This window comes from Mustela putorius, unplaced genomic scaffold (assembly GCF_011764305.1).
Source record: "Mustela putorius furo isolate JIRA1106 unplaced genomic scaffold, ASM1176430v1.1 tig00003858_pilon_pilon_pilon, whole genome shotgun sequence".
In the NCBI taxonomy this organism is placed as follows: domain Eukaryota; kingdom Metazoa; phylum Chordata; class Mammalia; order Carnivora; family Mustelidae; genus Mustela; species Mustela putorius.
This window is the reverse complement of record NW_025422010.1, coordinates 39,801,862-39,816,892: the sequence shown is the minus strand read 5'-3', so window position 1 is coordinate 39,816,892 and position 15,031 is coordinate 39,801,862. Positions and strand designations below refer to the sequence as shown.

At 50.5% G+C, this 15,031-nt stretch overlaps 1 protein-coding gene across 1 annotated transcript in view; it reads right to left on the bottom strand.

Moving 5' to 3' along the window:
- RNF165 (ring finger protein 165) overlaps positions 1 to 9,410 on the bottom strand; it is a 97,769-nt gene extending 88,359 nt beyond the window's left edge. Inside the window, exon 1 of the mRNA XM_004752214.3 lies at positions 9,284 to 9,410. Coding sequence (XP_004752271.3) covers positions 9,284 to 9,344 — 61 coding nt within the window. The 5' untranslated portion in view covers positions 9,345 to 9,410. The remainder of the gene's footprint in view (positions 1 to 9,283) is intronic.
- Positions 9,411 to 15,031: the final 5,621 nt, after the last annotated feature.

Sequence of the window (15,031 nt, the reverse complement as noted above, 5' to 3'; positions counted from 1 at the left end):
GGGGGGAGGAGGACACTGGAGAGCGCCTCCCCTGCCTCCACCCCACCCGCACATGCTTCCCTCCCACTCCCAGCCCCAGACTGGGAGCAGCAGCTGTTGCAAAGCTTCCTGCCCTTCCTTGAGACAGGTGTTGGCCGAATTCTCACTTCCTCCCAGCGGAGGGCTCCTCCACCCCCTCTCCACGTGGCAGGCCGGTGCTGAGTCAGCAGTCAGGCTTCCTCTCCTAGCTGCACCCCGCTACCTGGCGCAGTGGCTGAGCCCTGATGGGACAGGCCAATTGATGGGTGGCTTCCCAGAGCACCAGTCCCCCTGTCCGGGCTGGCACACCCCGGGGGATGTTCCAGGGAAAGGATGCAGTAGGGAACAAGGGGAACTTCTCACTTGGAGGGCAAACCCAGGCAGCAGAGCAGGCGCCCCCTGAGCTCAGGCCCTGGGCCAGGCCAGACTCCCTGCCCTCCCACAGTACGACCTGCTGCCCAGAGTTGCTCCTGGGCGTTAAAGAGCGCACGGCTGCTGCCCCTGTGGAAAGTCAAAGAGGCAATGGAAGGTGCCTCTCATCTAGGGGAAAACCCAGTGTTTTCAAGCAGGAAGGGGCCATGAGGCCGTCAGCTCCCTTGGCAGATAGCAAGTGAGTGCACAGAGCTGGTGGCCAGTCACCGGGGCAGGGCAGGACTGTGAGCCCCAGCTGTTCCCACCCCACCCAGCATGCCCGCCACATGGCCTTTCTGAGAAATGCCACTCACTATTGCTACCGTTGCCTTAAGCAGGCTTCTCGCTCTGTTTCCTACCCATCACTTCATGGGACAAGTCCTGTAAGACAGACACCATGGGTCTAACCTCCCCACTTGACTGGTGGGCCAACTGAGACCCAGGGGAGGACATTGACCTGCCCAAGATCACAGAAGTCTATGGCAGAACAAAGACCAGCACCCAGCTCTCAATAGTTTCTGCAAACCTTCTTCCTTCCCCAAGGCCCTTCTGACCTGCCCTCCCCTCCCCTCCAGCTGTTCGGACCTATAGATGGGAGGGGCTGAGGGGGGCAAAAAGACTTCAGAGCTGTCAGCTCCAGCCCCAGACCTCTCCTCTCTGGTGGCCCCCAGCACCCCTGTAACCCAGGGCTACGGGAATGCCTTCCATGCCACTGAGCCCTGGCGCCTAGCCACGGCTCACGGGGAATACAGTGCAGCCAGTAACAGGGATGCTTGTCAAAACAACACAGGGAGGCATTGAAAGGCTGTGACACGTTACATTTAAAAAAAAAAAAAAAAGGAGACTATAGGGTTGGACATTACTGTGTTTGCAGCTTGATGAAAAATATACACATGTATGCGCAGAAATGTGGGAGGAACTTCACTGGCATGATCTCAGACAGGGGGACACCTCAGAGATTTATTTTCTCCCCCTTTGGTCTATTTTCTAAATCTTCCAAAAGTCATTCTAGTCCTTCCATGATGGAACCTAGATGGAAGTTGTTGAGTGCCCAAGCTCCTCTCCCTCACATGCGCAGGGCCAACCTTTTCTGCAAACCCATGAGGCCGTGAACCTAACACTTGCCTGCCTTGGAGTCTGTCTTCTCTAGAAGGGTGAGACTGGGTGAAAACCATTCAGACTGAGATATCGGGGCACAGCGGGGCAAAGAACCCAGGATGTCCACATCACAAGAGAGGCTACGGAGAGAACAGCCTCCTGACTAAAGACGGCGTGTGTACAACCGGATAAGGGGTTTCCAAGACTGGAGAGAGAGGTTTTTGAGGAGTTGTCATGGAAACATGAAGAATTTTTCCTGGAGTGAATTTCCTAACCCCACCAGGTACTTACTAGAAGTCTTTAATCCCAAGACAGGGCCATGGTCCCCTTCCTTCTGTCACTCTTGGCGTCTCAAACTCACTGAGCTCATCTCTCCCTGAGACTGACTGGTGCTCCCATCTTCCCGGCTTGTTTCCATGGTCTTACACACTTCCCCACACCCTGAGACCTCCCTGCCCTTCAGCCTCTCCGCCAGACTTGGTTCTGCTCACTTCTTATGGTAAGGCCCCTTATGAGAATGGCCCTTGCCATCACCCAGATCTCTGATGTAGGCTTCCATCACCTCTGGAAGCATGTCATGGCCTCCTCCCTAGCCTGAGCCCCTAAGCTCCCCACTCTGTCATCAGCGCTACTATGAGCTGTTGAAATCCCACTCTCCCCAGAGAGCTCCCGATGGCTAAAGGGACAAGTTCAAACTCTCCCAGAGCTTCTCAAGGCCTTCCAAAACTGGCTTCCAAGTATCTTCCGGCCCTTTCTCTCACATTCTCCAGACCTCGTGCTGCTTAACTCCTAGAGCTATGCTTTGGAGAGAACCATTCAAAGACAGACTTTGGTCCCGGTGCCTCCTGAGGCCACACAAGGCACACATACCCCTACGAACACACACACACACACACACACACCCCGCACATACACAGCCCTCCCTGTAGGCACTTCCTACCCTCACCACATCAGCGGAGCCCCTTGGCCTTAGCCAAAGTCTCACTCCTTCCCCACCCCCACCTAGAGCCCTTCTCCCTCCTCCTCCCTGCTGAAGCACACTACCCTTTGTGGCTCATCTTAACCCCACCTCCTCAGCAAGGTCATCTCTGAGACTTTATCTGATCCCTCACGATTCAATTCCTACAGTTATGGGGGACGGAGGGCAGCCACTTCACAGGCCAGCCCCCTCGCAGGCCCTAGGCACCTGCTATCCACCAAGTGCCTTTGAATAGTCTAGACACACCCTATCAGGTATCAGGATGGTCACTATTCAGGTGATGCTCAGACAGTGGTCTAAGTTCACCCTTCAAGGCCAAGATGGGGCTGGGACTTAACCCCTGGATGGCCCTAGGCTCTCTCCCCCTCACCTGGTGCGGATGTTCTGCTGTCTGTTTCAGTGCTTTGGCATAAAACATCTTAGCATCCAGTTTCCGAAGCATTTATCTCCCAGCCTCAGCATAAGCCGCCCTTGGGAGGGCAGGCACCCCGATCCTTTTGTATCCCCCCTAACTGATCCCCAAGGAGGTACTCAGTTAAACACCCATTAACCACACGAACAAACAAGTGAGTGAGCGAATGGACAAATGACTAAGCACACGAAGTCCCAGGCATTGCGAGTGGGTTCCGCTACAGGGTTACAGAGGTCTGCCTTTAGTTCTTAAGTCATCCAGAAAATCCTCAGTGCCTCTGCAAGGCAAGCCCTCCCCACCCTTCTCCCCCAACTCTCCTGGAAATAGATCAGCTCCTCTGTGGCTAAGCCATAATGGAAGCTAATAAATACTGATTCCCATACATACTACATTTAGCCAGGAATTTTTAAAGAGCTATTTAGACCCACAGAAAAACTAAGGCACAAATGTCTTGCACATTTATGCAAACAGTAGTCAAGTAGGACTGAGGTCCAGAGTCACACCCTGACAGGGAGTCCAGGGGCCTGAGACTCCTGGCCAGGGAAGGGACCTCACAATGCACCTGGATCCACAGGGACTTGTTGCTTTCCTAGGGAAGGAAACCAGTACGCTGTTCAGGGGGATGCCTTGGGGCTGTTTATTTAAAGATGGGAAGGATGGTGGGGGGGCAAGGCTGGGGCAGGAGGTGAGCAAACTGTAAGACAAAGAGAGGTGACCCACTCTGTGTCACCTGCCTCTTAGAGCACTGAGGCCTTTGATGGTCTTTCCCCCTAATCTTGGCTGGTTTCTGGATAACTGATAACTATTATTTCAGAAAACTCATCATTTAAGTGGCCCTTATCTGCTGCTAGTTTCAAGAGTCCTTTTGTTTGAAAAGATGACTGGCAAACGAGAGCTGTGCTTCATCTCGCTACAAGGTCTGTGGTGTAGGATCTAAGTAACAGATGGCTTTTCCAAAATCCTGGAGTCAAAAGTTATTAAAACGGATATGTGTCAGATGGTTGAGAGAGTAGACACAAAGTACAATGGCTTTGTAACGATTGTATCATCCAGTCAAGGGGGAAAGGGCTTCTTCATCTGAATGTGTTTCTTCTGACAATCGGGGTGAAAATAGAGCATGATTTGATAAATTGCTGAAACAGGACTTCCCATTAACCCCACTAGCTTTCTATATTATTACTAGGTTACGAGCCCATCCTTGCAATTCTGACATACATCACACTAATCGAGAAAAAGAGAATCTTAGAGCCGGTTAACATCAATGTAATAAAAGCCACTGCTCTCTAGGACAAAAACGAGGGTCATCACCTGATTTGGAGGGTAGTTTTACCACTGCTGAGGATGAGAGGGAGAATGGTTGCTTTTGCTTTCACAAATAGGAACCAAATTAAAAGTTTCATGTCAATCGAAATAAAAGAAGAAGGAGGAGGAGGAGGAGAAGCAAACAACAAAAACAAAAAATCCTTGAAGGCCTGCAGAGCTCTTCTCGCACCAACGACAGCAGGAGCCTCCTCTGGGAACGTCCATGTGTGTCCATGTGTCACAGTAAATCAGCTCAGCTCTCCCACCCAGGCTGGGGAGAGCACCAGAACAAAGGGCCAGAGCAGAAAGGGCAGTAATGGGAGGAGAGGAGAGTCCTACCAAGCCACAAAGAAGGCAAGGCAGCACTGGCCAGGCAGGGTGCACCTATGTGGAGAAGCAATGCCAGAAGAGGGGCAGAGGGACCCTGGGACACAGCCCCAGGGAGGGAGGAGGAGGTAGGGCCCAAGGAAGAGCAGCTCCAAAATGATGACCCTTTGGGGGAATCATGAATTTCTTTAATCAACCCGCTCCCCCGTGTCTAAAATGCCTCATTTAGCAAGACTTGTTCTGGGCTGAAACTGAATAGGTGTAATTGACAAATGCTTGAATTTGGGTTCCACTCTGGGGGAAAAAATACCTCTCCACTGGCTTTTCAAATGTAATTATGGAAAACAGATACACGTTAAGGGCTCTTCTTCCAATTTAATTTGGGGGTAGGTCCCGACTTCCCTCCTGATCCCCACCCCACCTCCTACACACACACACACACACACACACACACACACACACGCACACACGCACACACACACAGACAATGGCAGAGATCTGGCTTTCTTTCTCAAGTGAGGCACTAGGACCACAGATGAGGCAGCTGTCCGGGAACTAGGCTATAATCAGCTTTGACTGGCTTACAGCCTACAGAGGACACAGACCCTCTTATTTCTACGGTAACAGGTCAGGCTGCTGACCCTGGGATAAATGTGGGGGTGGTCTGAGTTGGTTGTTCCCAACATCTTCCTTATGCAGGATCTCAATGCAAAACTTACACTGCAGGTCCCAAGAACTTAAAGAGGCACATAGAAGAAGATGCTTTAAAATTCTAGACCATGGCTTCAACTACATGTAACATGTTACCCCTGGCATGATTTGTAAGGACAGTAAATCAATGAGACAGTAAAAGGAAAAGTTAAAACACAACTAAAAATGGGTTTTGCAGGCGAGTCTGAAATGCTACAGATTGCTAGTTAAGAACAGTATCCCTTTTCTCAACCTAAGTGTCACATCCCCACCTCTTCCCCAGCATCACAAGCTGAGAGCCCTGTAACTTTGAAACTATGGTGAAATGCGCAGGCTGCACAGGTGACCAAAGATAGCGGTTGTCTCTACACAGCTGAGCTGTTTCGGTGTGGCAGGGCAACTGACCTTCCCCAGGGCCCCAGATGTCTACTGTAAAAAGATATGGACTAGTTGGTATTAAAGTCACCATATCTGTACCACCAAAAAAAAAAAAAAGAAAGAAAGAAAGAAAGAAAGAAAAAAAAAAGGAAAGGAAGAAAAAAAAGAAAAGAAAAGAAGACAAGAAAAAGGAAAGAAAGGAAAAGGAAAAAAAATAAAAGAAAGTGATAAAAAAAGGCATTCACTCGAATCTTACAATGGGAGGTGGGAGTGGTGGGCAGGTGGGGATAGAAAAGCAAGGGGAGGAAATCTAAACAGCAGGATACGACAATAAATGGGAAAACAGCAAGAGAAAAAGCACACTAGGTTAATATAGGAAAACTAGTTCTTTATTGAGAGATTGTATATTAGTATTAGTGGATTCTGTGTGTAACAATGTCATCATGCACACGATACAAAAAAAAAAAAAGGCTGGGCCCACCATGCTTCGGAGGGAGCAACAGAACAAAAGCAGCGTACAATGAGCAGATGGCCCGGGCTACACGACCACAGTACGTTTCAGCAGGGTGACACCTCTAACCGAGCGCTGTACATTGTCAACTGGGGGATGTCAAAAAATACAGATCATGCTTTAGTTTTAGTACAAGAAAAGGTGAAAAAGATACACAACCAAAAGGATATTTGATACAGAAAAAATTACCCACAAAATAAGAACAGGAAGTAATTCAGCACAGCAGAACACGCTATCCCTGTTTAATGGAAAACCATTTTGCTGGGGATTCGTTTTTCTTTCTTCTTCTTTTTTTTTTTTTTTTTTTTTTTGGCTCTTCCTTTTCAGATTGCCAAGTGGCAATCTGGGGCAGCCACTTGGGACTTTATTTCGGAAGGGCCCTTGAAGTAGGGACCTTATTCTTACATCACTGCCGTCGTTTTGTTTCAGTTTTCAAGCAGGTCCGGGCCGGTGAGGCAGCAGAAGGGAGCCAGCTGTTAAAGGGGCAGTTCTGAGGGCCGGGGCGGATGTCCAGAGATGCTCTTGACATCGTACCCTTAAATAATTAAGATGCCATGGCCGTGGCTCCCCCTTCAGCCAGGGACCTTGCCGCACCAAATTTTCAGAGGCTACGGAGTAGCGGCAACTGTCATTTCATCAGAGATTTTCATATATATATATGTATATACTTAGTATTTTTTGCCTCCGACTAAATGTACTCTCTTCACTTATGCCTGGGTGCTTGCCAAGAAACCAGCTGATGGTCACCCAGGTAAGTGGGAAATGGGGTGCCGGAGCCTCCAAGCCAAGGCAAAAGGAATCCACTTAACAGGGATTTACAGTGCAATGTACTCAGCTAAACAAGATGAAGATACAAAAATGGTTATTTCTCTACATCTATTCTGAAATGGCCTACATCCTATACTACTACAATGGAAACTAAAAAGAACAGACTTAAGCTGGCAAGCTATCTAACAGTTTTACAAGAAGATTGTGGTGTAGGACCTTGTTGGGTTAAGCATTAGTATCCTCTATCGAAAGGTCATGAATTCTTATCTCATTGTGCTAAATTTTACCCACAGCCCAACTCACCCTCCACCCTCGAATTTCCTGTGGGCGTGTTTGCCATGAAAGTAAACTTTGACTGACTGGGGCAGAATTTATTGGGGGGTGGCGAGAGAGGGGGGTTTGGGGGGAGGAGAACATATCAAAAATAAAATTTAAAGGCAGCGGAGCAATTTGAATTTCAAACCGTAAAATCGGCATCCTGCAATGGTATTTAGAGATCCGCGGTATTAATGAGGATGATAATGATTTAATCAGGATAATTATACTTTCAGGCTCAACATCCTTCTTAATCATTTTTGAATTTCTGCCTAGTGTAATGTTCCACACCCGTTTTGAGAGGAAATGCCAAGTAAGAAGACATAATAATTGTGTGTTGGGGGAGGGGGCTGGCATTTCCAGGGAGCGCTCACCCGGCCCCCGCCCCCGTCCTACTCCTCACACACCCCCTCCACACCCCCTCCACCGCTAGGCCGGCCTGAGATAGGGATACTGCCGCTTAAATAGCAATGCTTTCCTCAGATGGAGACAGGAGATGGTTAAGAGGGGTGTCACAATACAGCTAAATGCGGAGGCAGAAGGGTCACAGCGCACACAGCAGCGAGTTGACCATTCACTGAGCTACACAATGAAGAAAAAAAAAGATTTGATAAATGCAGAATGTCATCATTCTATCATCAACACAAAAAAAACTGCGGTTCAAACAGGCCTAAGGGGGCCAACCTTGCCTTTTAGGTTCTGGGGAGAGGCGTGGGGCTGGGGACAGCTGGGCTGGAAGAAAGAGGGCTGGGCTTTCATTTGCTTGCCCAATCGGGCCCCTGGGGCGCACTACAGCGCTGGCCCCGCGACCCCACCCCCTGCTCTGACTCGGTGGAGCAGCCCTGGTCGCAAAGGGAAGACATCATTCTGGGCGGGAGGGAGGGGGGAGTGGGGGAGGGCCTTAGCCAGCAGGGATTTAAGCAGACTTGGAGTGGGAGAGGGTAGCAGAAACATTTCCAAGAAGAGAAATGTGAGTCCAGAGGCAGAATACAAAAAGGAAAAAAAAAAAAAAAATGAATCTAAATGCATCTCGAATTCGCTTTGGGAGGTGGGAATTTTTGATTAAAAGAAAATGGAAGAAATGTGGAGGGGGGGTGGGGAGAAGAGGGGGAAACCAAGCTATTGTTGGAGCAGAATGTAAGGGAAAGGGGATGTGGGGAAGGGGACCGTGCAAACACACCCCATATATCACAGTTAAAAACAAAGCCGGCGCCGGCCTGCTGCTTTGTCAACGCCTGCCCAGGGCAAAGGCCTGGCGTGGGGGGCGGCTTCCCACTTCATCCGCACACAGCGGAACACCCGAGGGCCGGGCACCCCGCTCCGGCCGGGACCAGGGGTGCACAGCAGTGCACGTCTGACTCCAAGGCGCACACACACTTACACACGTTCTCACATACACACACACCCAAGCATTTTGAATCCATAAATGCAACTGTCATACAAAGACAACGGGGGGGTGTAGAAAAAGGGCGACATAAAAAAAAAAAGGGTTAAAGGGGAGAAAAGAATGGAACGGGACGGGAAATCGTGCAAGTGCCCACCGGAGGGTGGGGGCTGGGGCACGGGATAGGGCAGATAACCAGATCCCAGCTAACCAGCCAGCGGTAGCAATAACCAAAAGATGAAGGCATACAAACACAAAAAAACACAAAAACATACATATGCCTCAAAAAAACCAAGTAACAGAAAGCCAAGTACGCTTGCACACACATACACACGCGCGCGCGCACGCATACAGTCATGTATCTCTCTCCTCCTTTCGATCATACAGGGCTAGGTATTAGGGGAAGGGGCTGTGATCTGGGAGAACCGCGTCCACCGCAAAGAAGAAAAAATGGGGCTGGGGTTGGGAGGGACCCAAATTCGCCAAACCCTAACTTCACTACAAAAGCTCCCACGAGGGCGGCCACCCCCACACTGGGGGTCCCCCAAAAGGGAGAGGGGAGAAGCCACCGCTCGCCCCGCGTCCCCGCGGGTGTGCCCTAAGCCCCCCGCCGCCCGCGGCGCCCGCCCCCGCCCCGGTGCCTGCGCCGATCCACGCTCCGAAGCGGACCCCGAAAGGAAAAAGCGATACCTCTGTTTCGCACAGAGCCAAACACTGGAAGCACGAGATAGCCGACGTGGACCAGGACCATCCTGGCTCCTCGCGCGGCGGCGGCGGCGGCGGCGGCGGCGGCGGCTGCGCGCGGGCCCTTTGTGGCGCGGCTCCGGGGCGCGGGCGCGGGCGGCGGCGGGGCTGCGGGAGCCGCCGGGGCGGGAGGCGGAGCGCGGGGCGCGGGCGGCGGTGGGGCGGCGGCTGGCGGGGAGACAGATGGCCCATGGAAAGGCTCCCTTCCCGGCCCCTCTCGACATTCAAAGGCGCTGGGGCCGCAGCTGCCGCCACACAAAGGCGCGCGCAGCCAATGGGAGCGGAGCGCAGCGCGGCGCGGCCTCGCCGGAACCGCGGGGGACAGCGGGGACCGCGGGCGCGCGGGTGGCGGGCGGGGGGGAGGGAGGGGTGACGGCTGCGAGGGCGCGGGCGGCCAATCGCCTAGGCCCGCGGCCGGGCGCGGGGAGAGGGTTGGGGGGGAGGTCAGCCCCGCGGGGCGCGTGGAGACTGGCGCGGGTCCCTGGCCGCCCGCAGGCCGGAGCGCGCGCGTGCAGCGCCCCGCACACACACCCGGGCGGCATGCGCACGGAACGTGCACACACCGAGGGGGACGTGCACCCAGACATGTGGAGGTGCGTTCGTGCGTGCGGAGAGATTGGCACGAGCGCACCAAGTGCACACGACCCGGAGGTCCTTGCACACCGCGCACAGGTCACTCGGGGACGTGCGCATGGGGGCTGGCGCACGTGCAGAGCCTGACTGCGGGCACAAGTGAAGGTGGAAAACGAGCGAGCAGCCGCACACAGGACCCAGGCACTGACACACAGACATGCACACACCAAAAGCCTTGTTAAGGCAGGACACGTGCCAAGAACACATTCCCAAAGACACACAGAGGGGACACACAATGCAGATATGTACAGTCCCAGGCTCCCTGCCCGTGGCAACGCTTTGTTGCTTTTGCAGAGCACAAAGCTCACAATAATTATTCGCTGAATTGAAATCCACTCATACACTGAAGTATGTGCGTGGATTCCTTACAATGACACACTCACCCAGAAAACCCGGACCACTTGGTCACCTTCCACCCTGCTCTGACACGCCCACTTCCTCCCCGGAGGGCACGCATGACATCAGGGCTAGCAGGCTCCCTGGCATTCACAGTGGAGGCACAGTCACGGTGTCACATGTGGCCCGTGGCTGGCCTGTCAGGTACAGGCTCGACAAAAGGGAAGAGGCTTCCCCCTCACAGCGGCATTGTCAGGTGGACTGCTGAGACTGTGTCCATGCACACTCAACCCACGTGCTATGAAAATTCCCAGCACAACCCCAGACCAGTCTCACAGTCCACACCCAGGTCAGAGTCCACCTGGGGAGCCCATCCACAGGCGGAAGGATGGAGGACACTTCCCACGTTGGGACTTGTCTCCAAAACCCAATGGCTCCTTTATTTAACGGTAAAATCGGTAAATGGTAAAAATTAGATGGTTAAACCACAGTATGTGGAGCTAAAAGGAACCCAGTACAACCCAGGCTCCACCCATTTTAGAGATAAGACAAAAGAGGATCATTCATTGAATACGTGATGTATTTGTGTCAAGGCATTGGGGGGCCATGCAGGGCCCCCCCAACATCCCAACCCTTGTGGCACAGAGGGGCCTCAGCACTATAAACGCTATCACCAGAAAGCCTGCTAGGTGCAGACGTGGAGCTTAGCATAGGGCTCTGGGAAAGGGGACACCTAGGAGGGGCAGCTAGCCCATTTGGGGGTGGGGGTGGCAATTGGGTTTACTTCGGAAAAGTGACTTCTAAGCTGAGACAAAGAATGAAGAACAGTGGACGTGAGATGAGGCAGACCCAGGGCACACCACTCACTCCCTCCCAAGCATACATAAGCCTCAGACCTCTTGCCCCCAAACACCTGTGGTTGCCCCCAGAGAACTCAGAGATGAAGTGGGGGGGGAACCTCCCACCAGACCTAAGCCCCGTTCTCGAGGGTCATTTCAACAAGCTTCTGCCACCATCTCTTTCCTGCTTTCATGATCTGTCAAATAAACATAATGCCACCACTAATAAAGATCTTAAAAATGAGAAGACCTTAACAAACACCTAACTAGGTTTTCCTGGTCTATTTCAGGCTTTGCCAACATGCATAGAGACCAGATTTGTCATTGAAATCTACATATTTTTTTTCTGTGTTTTAATCTGAACATTTTACCAGAGGCGTTTCCCTATCCTTCTATACAACTATCTTCATAATTTTCATTTTAAATGTTTTCATAGTATTCCAACAAGTGAAGTTTCCATAAAATCACTTAATCATGCTCTATTCTTGGGCATTACACTTGCTGCATTACTAGAGACCACACAATAAGCTTCATGCCTATAGCTTGCTGCTTTGGTTGAACTGTAAGCTTAAAACAAACTTCTAGGGTTGGCACTCTTTTTGTTTTTTTTTTTTTTAGATTTATTTGTTTATTCATTTATTTGGGAGAGAGTATGCACACAAGCGGGGGAGGGGCACAAGAGAAAATCCTAAGGTAGACTCCCTGCTGAACCCAGCAGGCGGGGCTCCATCCCAGGACCCCCAGGTCATGACCTGAGCAGAAATCAGGAGAAGGTTGCTTAACAAACTGAGACCCCCAGGAGCCCTTAGGGGTGGCATCCTTAAACTGACAAATATGGAGAAACTGTCTGGGTCTTGCTATATATTGCTCATGAAAAGATTAAACTCACTGTCTGTACTACTGGGATATGTGGTGTGCCAATTTCTCTGCAACCTTGCTAGCTTTGAGTAGGGAATTCATTCTCTCTCTCTCTATCTTATCTGACTTTATACTCACAAATGCTTATATCACTACCTAATCTGACCTTGATAGCAGAGTAGTTAGACTGTAAACTCTGAAACCAGACTGCCTGGCTTCACATGCTGGTTCTGCCACTTCCTAGGTTGGATAAATTACTTAACGTCTCCAGGCTTTGGTTTCAATATCTGTAGAATGGGCGTGATGATAGCAACCTTCCTCATAGGATTAATGTGAAGACCAAGTGAAGTAAGTATTTACAGAATATATACAATAGTGCCGGCAATTCCGCTCTTAAGTTCTTGCCCCTTTATTGGTCCATCTCTCCTTGCCCACTAACCCTCGCCCTCCTCCTACTATTTATGATTGCCTAGTTAAAGCATTTAGTGTAAATTGTACCATATATGGACCATCCATCCAACAAAAGCAAATATCAACGAGTTCCCTGTAAACCTAGGGAAATCATGAGTCCAGCTACTAACTACATCCTTCTTACACATCAGCGAAACATGACAGATGCCCATGTTCACCAGTATTCACATACAGGCATGAGCCTCCTGCTGAGAAGGAACTATTCTGGATTAGGAGGAGGGGTTTCATTACCAACGAAACCTTGGGTATTTACCCAATGGTATTTACCATTCCATTACCATGCACCCAGCTGTGTAATGGGAGTAATAATGACCCCTGTCAGACTACCTCAAAGGTGAATTGTGAGGATCCAATGAGAAGATAGCTGTGGAGTCTGTAAAGAGTATGGAAAATTCTAGAAACATAAATTTAGTGGCATCCCCAAGAATGAAATATGACTATTGTTTGCCCATCTCCTTATCCTATGGATAAGGAAACAGAAGCTCAGAATTGGGGTCATGAACAAGGGTGCTGCCATTCCTGGCTGAGTTAGAATGACTGTTTCCTGTCACATAGCCTGGCATGCTGCTACTTCCCACTGCTTCTCCATCATGCCAGGATGACTGTTTTCCACTCTCCTTCCCATTAGTTAATGTCCACAGAAGTACAATGATGCAGATTCCTGAGAATAAGTAGATTTGTAGAAATATTTCATTCGTTGTGGCTTTCTCTTTATGTGTGCTTCTGCCCCTGCCAAGTCAAGACCAAGAGCAAGTCTGCAGGCTTAGCAGAGAGATATATTTAAAAACTGGAAGGTGAAGGTCAATCTGTAATTCCCGATCCAAACTGGAGAAACATGGCCCACTAAGATAGAAACAGCACCATCACCTTGGACCTTGACCCACACTGGGATTCCTCACTCTCTTTTGCCTCCACCTGGGCCATCCGCAGAGGAAAGGGTCTACAGACCTTCATGTTTCTGGGGCCCAGACGCATCTGTTTCAAGAACTACTCCTCTGGAGCCCAACATTAGATCTAGGTGATGACCACCGTTGCCCTTTACTCGACAAATGGAGGCAAACCCAGCACATCAGCCTCATAGACATGAACAGTTGTCCAAGGCAGACAACAGAAATTCTACTCCTCTCCAGCTTAGGCTGGCATCAGGTTTTCCAGCTTTGGAAATCTGTGCAAAACAGCCAGACTTCAGTAGATATCCCTCTGTGATGGGAGTCACAACATCTTCTGTGCTCAACAGGGCAGGAGTTCTAGATGCAGCCTCCTCCCAAGGAAAGAGGCACAGCGGGGCACTAAAGAGCACTGGGGAGTCAGGGCATACCCTTGAGAAAATAAAGAGGGATCCCAGAGAAGCTGCCCATTACCAGGGATGACCGTGAGTCAGGTGGAAGCCAAGGTGGGCTTGAGTACTTGAGAAATCCTTCAGGACAGAGCAGAATTGAGAGGCACCTAAAGGGTAGGTCCATTTGCAACAGGCTGAGAAGATGAGAGGCACAAAACAAACCCAGAAGTAAACACAGGAGGAGCAGAAGGAGCTGGGGTTGGGGGGAAGAGAAGGAAGTGGGGGAGAAGTGAGGAGATAGAGGGAGGAAGGAGGAGGAGAAGAGGGAAGGGAAGGAAAGGGAGCCATAGCAGCAGCCCAGGAAGAGTGAGGCCACAGGAGAAAGCTCTGTGCTCTGCACTGTGCTGTGACATGGCGTGGAGGGAGCAGTTGGGACAGGACTGGGGACACATGTGTTGCAGAAGCATGTCCTGACCAGACTGGTGTGCCAGGAGCTTCCCTCAGCCCTTGTTGGGTGAGCCAACAAGAAACGGACCAGGACCTGGGGACCATGATCCCCTTCTCCACTGTAATAGGGAAATTATCTGAGCCCTCTGGCTGCCCAGGTCAAGGGCTGAAGGTCCCAGAACCCCTGGCAGTGAGGGAAGTCCTATGACTACATCCTGGGGAAAGGGATGGAAGCAAGAAGTTTATGGGATGGCTTTTATAGAAAATAGAGCTGTTTTGAAGGATGCCAGGAAATCATTTAAAACAGGCCAACAGACCAACAACTGGTAAATAGAATCAAGCATGCATCTGCCTTTCCTCTATGGGCTCTGTTTCAGGTTAATGAAATATTTGATGAGAGGAAGTTCCTCTATAGAAGTTTTGGCTAATAAGTGAAGAAGAAATGATATAATGAGAATATCATCATAATGAAGTAATAGTTCCAGGCAACAGCCATTGATAGCTGTTAATGTCACCAAAAGAGAGACAGTGGGAGGTGACAAGTCTCCTAATAGAAGAATAGTCCGCCCCCTATGAAGTTGTCTTTCCAGAAAATAGAACTTGAACCTAATCAGACTTCTAGATCTTAATTCCCAATTGATAGGAAACACAAGAAAATGAGAAACATATTAAAAGGTTACCATTGGGGGCGACCAGGTGGCTCAGCCGGGTTAAACGTCTGCCTTCGGCTCAGGTCATGAACTCGGGGTCCTGGCTCCCTGCTCAGTGGGGTGTCTACTTCTCCCTTTCCCTATGCCCTGCCCCTCACTCATACTTGCTCTCTCCCTAATA